The sequence below is a fragment of the Apteryx rowi genome, unplaced genomic scaffold (genome assembly GCF_003343035.1).
Source record: "Apteryx rowi isolate R43461 unplaced genomic scaffold, aptRow1 scaffold_901, whole genome shotgun sequence".
NCBI lineage: Eukaryota > Metazoa > Chordata > Aves > Apterygiformes > Apterygidae > Apteryx > Apteryx rowi.
In genome coordinates this window covers 53,258-62,092 of record NW_020451207.1, presented here as the reverse complement: position 1 = coordinate 62,092, position 8,835 = coordinate 53,258, and the positions used below count along the sequence as shown (strand labels likewise).

The 8,835-nt window shown below is 48.1% G+C and overlaps 1 protein-coding gene across 13 annotated transcripts in view; it reads left to right on the top strand.

Moving 5' to 3' along the window:
• The first annotated feature begins 37 nt into the window (after positions 1 to 37).
• Positions 38 to 8,835, top strand: part of HDAC8 (histone deacetylase 8) — a 57,923-nt gene continuing 49,125 nt past the window's right edge. For all 13 annotated transcript variants that reach the window (XM_026091436.1, XM_026091435.1, XM_026091440.1 and 10 more), the window contains exons 1-4: positions 38 to 171; positions 972 to 1,024; positions 2,411 to 2,541; positions 4,205 to 4,346. In XM_026091436.1, coding sequence (XP_025947221.1) covers positions 91 to 171; positions 972 to 1,024; positions 2,411 to 2,541; positions 4,205 to 4,346 — 407 coding nt within the window. In that variant the 5' untranslated portion in view covers positions 38 to 90. The remainder of the gene's footprint in view (positions 172 to 971; positions 1,025 to 2,410; positions 2,542 to 4,204; positions 4,347 to 8,835) is intronic.

Here is an 8,835-nt window from a genome sequence, read left to right as displayed (position 1 = left end):
TACCCGTCCCGGCGTGCTGCGGGACGGGGGCGGAGGCGGGGGCGGAGCGGGCGGCCGGCGGCGCTCGGTGTCCCGGCGCTCGCGGGCCTCATGGCGGCGCCCCCGCCGGTCTATGTGTACAGCGCCGAGTACGTGGCCCTCTGCGACTCCCTCTGCAAAGTGCCCAAGCGGGTCAGCGCCGCGTCGGGGGGTCTCGGGGGGCCTGGGGGCTCTGAGGCGGCGCCGAGGGAAGGGGGCTGGTGGGGGTGTTGGGGAGCGAGGCGGCCGTGGCCCTTGGGAAGGGGGGTGAGCCCCTGCGGGAGGGGCGGGGGTGCTCTGGCGAGGCTGCCGGCAGCTGGGGCCGGGGAGGGTGTTGTCGGGGTGCGGAGGACTTTAGGGAAGGAGGGCTCGGCCCAGAGGGGCTGCGGTGCCGGGGTACCCGTGGCCCTGGGGGGCAGGAGCATGCTCGCACGCACGGGCTGGGATTGGGGCTGGCGGGAGCGTGGTCTTTCCACCGAAGACTTTGTGGGAACCAGCCGAGTTCTGGGTTATGTGAAATAGGGTTGGCTATTGCATAAGAACAGCCATACCGGATCAGGCCGCGAGTCTGTCTCTCCCCTTTTGTCGCCTCCAGTGGGTCGGGAGCAGGTGGCTGGGAAACAGAAGTGGTGCTTCCCAGGAGTAGGCTCGCAGGACCCTCCACAGCCACCCCACCAAAAGGTCGTGCGCTGTTCTGTGTTGTTTCCTGTAGCACTGGGAAGTTCTTCCCCAGAGCGGGGCCCTGCTGTGCTACATGCTGCACACCCTCAGTGAGGGTGGCCCTGTCCGGGGATCCTACGTGCAATCATTGTTGTGGGTTGAGTTTGGTGCCAGTTTAGCTATGCTGCTTGGAGAAGTCAGAATTGCCACCTACACTGCAAGTAATTTAGCTCCTAGTAGCTGTTCTTCTGCTGTCTTCTATGTTAGAGCTGCTTACCTTCTTCTTTTTTTAGGCCAGTATGGTACATTCATTGATTGAAGCATATTCCTTACTCGACCAGATGAAGTAAGTGGCTCCATTTTCTGTGAGGAAAATATTATCTTCTCTGCTAAGGTTTGGAAGGTACTGAGTAATTGCTGGTCTTGTGCTGTCCCCACTGGTGGCATGCTTATAGAAGTGTACACATTGTGTATTTCTAGGATCTAAGAAGAGTCTGCTTGTTCCACTAAATGGACAAGATTATGGTAATCAAGGCAAATGTGGTATATGATTACCCTTCCTGGTCTGATGGGGTACTTGTGCTTTCTCAGTACAGCACTCTGCCACCAGTAACTCTCGCAGCTCTGAGCAGAAGTGACGGTATAGAAACCATCCTTGGTGCTGCTCTGAATCCACTGGACAGTGCTGAAATTGAGAGAAATCATGTTGTTTTGCTGTTTTGCAATTTGGGAGACTTTTGGCGAGCTCTTGAGACTGTTCAAGAGAGATAACACTGATATTGAAGTTTGAGATAGAAGAGTAAGAACTCTTCAGTCTCCCAGTAGGCTCTTGAGTTTGGGGGTGGAAAGGGAAAAAAAGGCCTAGTGTAGCTTCTCTTGCATAGTATCTCATAACATCTTAAAAAATCCCAGACTGCTGTTCACTAGGGCCAGACAGTCCCTATGGACTTTTTTCTTTTTTTGATTCTGGTCATTTTGGCAGAGTCTGTTTGGGAAATGGTTACACATAGAGTTACAGAGGCAGATCTGGGGAGCTGTTGTCCCCGGGAGCAGGGAGAGATGGTCCCAGCACCTGGGGCTGGCTTGGAGCTGCTAACTTCTTGCATTCTTCCAGTAGCGATGGAGCTGTACTGTCTGTGTGCCTCAAGAGGCCCGGGCTAGAGGGGGCCTCAACACGTTGCAGGGTTTAAGCAGACAGATTGCAAAGCACCCAAGCCCAGGAAAAATGTGTGCAAGTTCCTGAGGTCAGAAATTGTCTCCAGTTTGAGTACAGGCAGAGTTGAGAGTACGGGAGCGTCACTCTTTGGATCTTGCCCCAGCAGATCAGCAGCCTGCAAGAACACTGGGCTGGGCCTTAAGGTTTTGACTCTGTAATTTCTTCTAAGTGTAATCAAAATGTTGGATCTGCTGGTGACTGCCCAAACTGGGAGAACAGACAGAAAAGGGAAAAAAATGTAAGCAAGCTGGGAAGGTTAATGCAGGTAGCACCTGCAAATGTTTTTCAGCAAGGGCAGGTACAACAGACAGTGCCACACCTGGGGTGAAAGGCATGCTCCAGCTCAACAGAGCAGCTTTCTCAATCAAAATGACAGTCTACTGTGGTAGGGGGAGTTGTTTTTTAACAGTAACTACTGAAAAAAAGATTCCTAGTCTGAGGACATTAAATTTGGACATCCCAGTGATACCCTGGTGCCTCCTGTACTGACCCCCTCCCTTCCCCCTCTCTGGCTAGGATAGTCAAGCCAAAAGTGGCTTCCATGGAGGAGATGGCAAGCTTCCACACAGACGCTTACCTGCAGCACCTGCAGAAGGTCAGTGAGGAGGGAGATGATGACCATCCAGAGTCCGTGGAGTATGGACTTGGTAAGAAGCCTTTGGGGATGGAGGAATGGAAGGCGCTCAGTTCATTTTCAGCCTGAAGCTTTGTGTGTTGGCCAGAGAGAGCAATCTTTCTTCTTTTCAATGTTTCTTGATTTAGTTTAGTGCATTTTTGCTTTGAGAACTGTTCGCTAACTGTTTTCTTCTAATGTGCATTAATTGCCTGAACAAGGTGCTTTATCACTTCATACTGACTAAAATCACTCCTCCTGAGCCTGCAGAACCAGTGCAGCTCTCTGGATAGGCAGCTGAATTCTGTTTTGCCTCATGTATCTTCAGCATGAGATCAACTGCGTATCAGGTCCAAGGTCTTGTTTGCTGGAGCTGATGTGAGGCAGCGAGTGAGCTCAAGTTGACTATTGGGTTATGTGGGTGAGATTGCAGGGTTAGCATCTAGGAGAAGGACGTGGTTTCACTCATGAAGTGAATACATTGAGAAAACGTGGGAGTCCAGAACAGGCAGATGAAAAGTTCGCATTTCATGGCTGAATTGAATTTTGATGGCTATGTTTAAACAAATTTAACACGGACTTTTTCTGGATTTTTGGAAATATCTGCTAGAGAGCTACAGGCTTAAAACTGTAAGGACTTGGTTGCGTCCCAAAGAGGAGCAAGCCTGATACGGTGTTGCCAAGCCCCCTGCCTCCCTCAGTGAGCAGTCGCCTGTCAAGTTAGCATTTTCGGTGTGGCCAGCAGAGGGTACTCTCATCCTCACAGTGCTGCTTGGTGCAACTCTGCAGTGCCCATAGCTGCCAGGAGCCAGAGCCTTTTGCTGCTACTTGGGTGCTGCTTTGGGCATATTGAGCAGGACGCAAGGCCCTGACATGCTGCCCTTCGAAAATAGTTGAGGACTGGCTGCCTGAGCCTGCAAGGCTGCTGTAGCAGAGGACACTCATGAAAAACATCCTGGAGCTGGCTTGTGTGCCCAGGCAGGAGCCAGAACGGCTGCTGTTTGCCTGGTGGCTTTGCCCATGTCTCAGGCAGTGGGTTCTTGCCTGCCTAAGCTTGATAAAGTTTGAGCAATGTGGTAGTAGTTAAAGCAAATGAAGTAACTGTGGGTACTGCCTTTATCTCGATCTGCCCTTTGAATTTCTGAGGCTGCTCTGTCCATGCTCTGAGGAGCAGCCCTGGGCTTGAGCTGAGCTGGGGAATGGCTCCAAAAAGGCTGCTGTAGGGATGAGAGAAGATCATATTCTATGGAGTACCTATGGAGTATCTAGGCTTGTCTTCCTTGTGGGCACCTCAGTTTCTAGAAGGGCAAGGTACCTCAGTCTCTGTGTCAGGGCTTTCCTGGTGGACTAACCGAAGAACTGAGAGTGTTTTTGCAAGGTTGGTATTAGGGACCAGGAGGCCAAGCAGGCCGGGCACACATTTTAGAAGTTGGCCCAAGACCCTTCTGTGAGTGATTTGAATGCAAGAAAGCATTTTGATTGTTGACATATTTATTTTTACTATTTATGGCACCTGGATCTGCTGTGTGTGTCCAAATGTGGTATCTGCTGTGGGGATCTTGTGCCATGTTTTTTCTGGAGTGCTCAGAACAGAAAGTTAGAGCTGTGCTTGAAGACCCATAGCTCAGAGCAAAGAGGATGTGCTTCTCCCAGAGGGAATGGCCTGCCGTGTCTGATGCTCTGGTTCTTGTCTGTAGGTTATGACTGTCCAGCTACGGAAGGGATCTTTGACTATGCAGCAGCTGTGGGAGGAGCCACCATCACTGCAGCCCAGTGTCTGCTGGACGGCAAGTGCAAGGTAGCAATTAACTGGCCTGGAGGGTGGCATCATGCAAAGAAGTAAGAAAACAATCTCTTCCCTTGTATTTTTTCATCTGGTGTCTGAACCTAGCCTCCTAGCTCCCAGCTTCCTTGTGAACCCTCAGGGTGAGAAGATCCAGTAGTGGCTAGAAGAGAGAGTAAGGTGTGAGAGTGGGCTAGGGAAGACAGGAGGTAGCTAGCAAAGGTCAGAGTGTAGTGGAGAGCAGGCTGGTTTCTGCCCAGTCCTGATCCTATCATGGACTGCAACGTGGGTCTCGGGCAGTTGTATTCAAAGGTCCCTTGAGCCCTCCATCCAGTGATACGTGCTTATCGCCTGGGGGCCAAGTGAGAATTGATTTTGCAAAGCACACTGTGGTCCCTAGAGGAGGGCTGTGGAAAGGCAAATGATTGGTATTGGTTCAACCTCAGAAGAGAATGGGAATGTGGCAATACATTGTCCAAATTGTCTTTTGTGGTTTTTTTGATTTCTTAATAAGAGGAGGAGTGAAATAGTGCAGTGCTGACCTCTGTTTTTTTCCATGCTCTGAGAGTGGCTGTTTGCTCTGAACTCTACTGTCAATAGTAGTCCTCCAGAACAGCGGGAGAGGAAGTAGAAATTTTGTCCCTGAGTCCTGTGGTTCTTCAGTCCTAAAATCACTTGTTTCTGTGGCCCATGGGGTATATGTATTCTTTTAACTTGAATGCCTCTGTCTTCCAAACCATGAGGCCTGTCTGCAAGTACAGATAAGAAAGTATCCTACCCTGTCCCCAAGTAACAGAATTTTCCATGCCAGAGTGGATTGACTGCTCATCTTTTTCCATGCTGTGTCCTAGTAACCTCCGCTGTGTGCAGGCCTGCCACTTTGCTGGCTCTGCGTTTGAAGGCAGGTATGGTTTCTTCTTGACCTTTGCAGTGCCACCCTGTTTCCCTGAGGAGCCCCAGAAGTTAGTGCGAGTCACAGACATAACCTAGCTCTTTCTACATAAGCGTGCAGATTTCCCTTCTTGCAGCAGTGGCTTTTCTGACCTGGCAGAGAAACTCTATGGAAATATAATAATGCTGTACAAATTCTAGCGAGTGGTCTCGATCTGTGGTACTGCTTGCTCTGCTGGGAACCTGCTGCTTAGGCATTTCTTCCACTGATTTATTTAATCGCTTCTAGATCCCATATGAAATTGTTGCACCCATGACGTCTTGTGGCACAGAGTCCTGTGGTGTCAGTAAGCATTATATTCCCTTTCATTTATTTTCGACCTGTCAGCTGCTAGCTTAATTGCATGCCTGCTACATCTCACATGATGAGGCAGAATGCATAATTGTTCCCTATGTGCCTTTTCCGTACTGTTTATGATTTTTCAAACCTTTGTCATATTCATCGTGAGTCATCTCTCTTCTAGGTTGAAGAGTCCTATGCCTTGTTTAGGAGCTTTTTGAAGCACGCTGTGAACTATTTTTATTCATACCAAAGTCCCCCAGAGTTTGCATTTATTGGCAAAGTCTTTCAAAAGTCTTGCCTGGCACAGAGAGGACTCTCTTTTGTCCTGGGTGAGATTCCCTCTGTGCTTAGGATGGGATGGGCTGAGAACCTGTCATGAACTGTTCTGTTCTCATTCCGTGGTGGCCGTGGTGGGGTGTGTGAGGGGTGTTGAAATTTGCCTTACTCTTGGCTGGACCATCAGTTCAGGTTTGGATGATCCTCAGCACTGGCTTTTGGGGAGTTTTAGGAGTTATGGATATTTATAGGGTATTTTATAGGGATATTTATAGGCTCCATTTCCTAATGATTTCTCAAGGGATGCAAACTTGCTGTGCTTTAATTTCTTACCTAGCCAGGTTGTGTACAAAAGCCTGTTTGTAGCACAGGGTAATGCCAACATTACACATTAGCTCACGCTGAGAAACTTTTAATACTTCTTTCTCAGCCATACCCAAACGGGTTGTAGTGTGCTTCTGTGCTCTCCTGGGCCGGTTGTGCCACCACGGGCCTTCCTGGTGAACACAGGGAGGCTCGAGGCTGAGTGTTTGTTATCTGCCCCGTTCTCCTCTCGGGATTGGGAACAAATGGCCTGTCCTTGCAGCTACCTTTGTGGTAGGAAATGTTGGCATAAGCCTGTGGTGCAGATGTGGTTTATCCCTTCTGTGGGTCATGCTGGTGTTGTTCAGTGAGGCTGCCAGCAGAAGGCAGCTTTTACTGGTTGTAGTCGTGAATAATATGAACCTGGTCTTGGGTATAAGCACTTCACTTGATGGCTCTTTCTCTGCAGCGTTCTTCAGCCTACAATGCAGTGTTGCAAGACAGCTGTCAATCATTTTTGCAAGTCATCAGTACACAGGAGGAAGCATAGGTGTGTGGGATCCAGTTAAGCATCAGGGAGGCTTCAATGGGTGAACATGGCATGCTGCACACAGATCTCTCTCTGTGGTGGCAAGTTTCTGCCCAAAGGAGCCCAGGATCAAACCTTGAGGTTTGTGCAGGAATGAGAGTTGTGCCTAGTGCTGTGTCTGATACTGCCTGAACTGTAAGTCACGCCAAGCTGATTGCACAGGGAAGAGGTTAGCAAAGCCATTTTGTCAGTTTTCAGTCTGTTTCCCTTATATGGGTATTTTCTCACTTGCTGAAATGACTTTTATAAACAGTGAGGGAGCAAAAGAAAGACTGATGTGCTTCAGAGAAGGAAATATAAAAGGACAGTCCTCAGGTCACACTGTTTATCAGGTGCATCATCAGAAATGAGAGGTTTTTTTCACGCAGGCATCAACAAATTCAAGTTGTGCCCTTTTAGTTTTATTTTCAGGGCTCCGTGGAGTATTTGGTGACTGACTGCCACCAGACTTGTGTGTAACCCTGTAGATGGGAGAAGACTCCCCTGTGAGATGCTGTCCAGCTCATCATTAACAAGGCCTGGTTTGCCCTGCCCTGGCCTGTGAGTGGAGCTGAGTCTGAGAAGAGAGCGGAGGTTAGCTGTGCTTGTCAGATTTTTCCATCATCAAAGTTAAAAGCTTTATGATTGTATTTTTCTGATATTTCTGGTTTTTTATGTTTTGGGAGTTTAGCTTTTATGATAGATATCATGAAATCGTTCATAGTCTCTCCTATCCTCATAGTTTTTTCTGTCTTCTTAGATGATAGGCCCAACCTGGCAAGACACAGTAGTCCAAGTTCCTGCAGGTGTCATATTCAGCCAAGCCTTCCCTTTCCCCCGTATCTGTTGTCTGTACTCGTTAGCTTTTGATCTAACCAAAAGTGTCAAACCCTTCCAGACAATGTGGCTTTTAACAAAAGTGGACTGTTTCCCTTTATCAAGAGCAGAGTGAGCTGGGGGGCATCTCCACACTGATATAGATACGGAGCTGTGAAATTCATGAGTTAAATGATTCCAAATTTCTTACCCTTCCCCCTTTTTAATAGTGGAAATATTGTTGCTATAAAAAGATAGGAGCCCTCTTCTTTAAAAGTGACTGAAGAGATCTTGCAAGATCCCTTTTTTGCACTGGGCTCTCAGGGCATTGGGCAAACAGTTTGAACAATGGTGATAAGGGAGGAAGCAGCAGAGAAGACACAAATACAGAAATTTGCCTTTGCTAAAAGTAGAAGTAGGTTTCTCAGGGAAAAGTTAATTTGGCTGGGCTGTTTTCAGGTTCCCAGTTGTAGTGTTAAACAGCTTCACGCTTCGGCCTGATGCTTGTTGTTATCCTCTTCTCCCTCAAGTCATGGCATTTGTTGGAAAGCAAGAAATCAACCTGCTCTTTGAAGAGAGAGACTTTGATAAAGGGCATCTTATTCAAAAAGATCTACCCAAGTGAGCTGCTTGGAAAACGTTCTCCAGAAGTTACTGGTGAGCTCTGTAGAGTCTTGCTGAGCTATGCCAGGGTAACACCAGGCCATTTTGTGCATCAGTATCCCAGATTAAGTTCTGTGCAAAAGCATCTATACAGGTGGAGTGAACTGCCAGTGTGGTGGTGTTTAGGGAAGGATTCTTGATTCTTAGCTCCCAGAGCTAATTTGCAGGATCAAGCTTTAAAAAATTAGCTATTTACTACAAGCACATTTTCCAAAATTTGCTGAGAAACACTCCTTGGGTGTCTTGCTCCTTAAAGTTGTATTCCCAAGTAGGACTGTATTCAGAGGAGATTTCTTTAGCCATTTTTATAATGTCTTGCTAGTAGTGTAAGTGTTTCATTAAAGCTTTTGAGCTACCTCTGAGGTGCTCTGTGATTATAGCATGCTTCCATTTCCCCTTTACCATTAAGCCTCTCCTTCAGAGGCTGTGAGGTTTAATTTGTCCTTTAGGAAAGAGCTCTCAGATTCTGCAGTGGAAGGTCCTGAAGAAGAGCAAAGAGTCGCTGTCTCAAACTCAGCCTGAAGTTTTCTTGTCCCGGCCTGTCCTTATGTTGTCTGTCAATAGCTCAAGTGGCTGTTTAGATATGTGCAGGCCTCTAGAAAGTTTATAGGTTGAAGCTTCCAGCTCTTCTGGTATGTATTATAACATTTGAGTGAGAAGGGGAAAGTCCCAAGGCAGGGGCTGG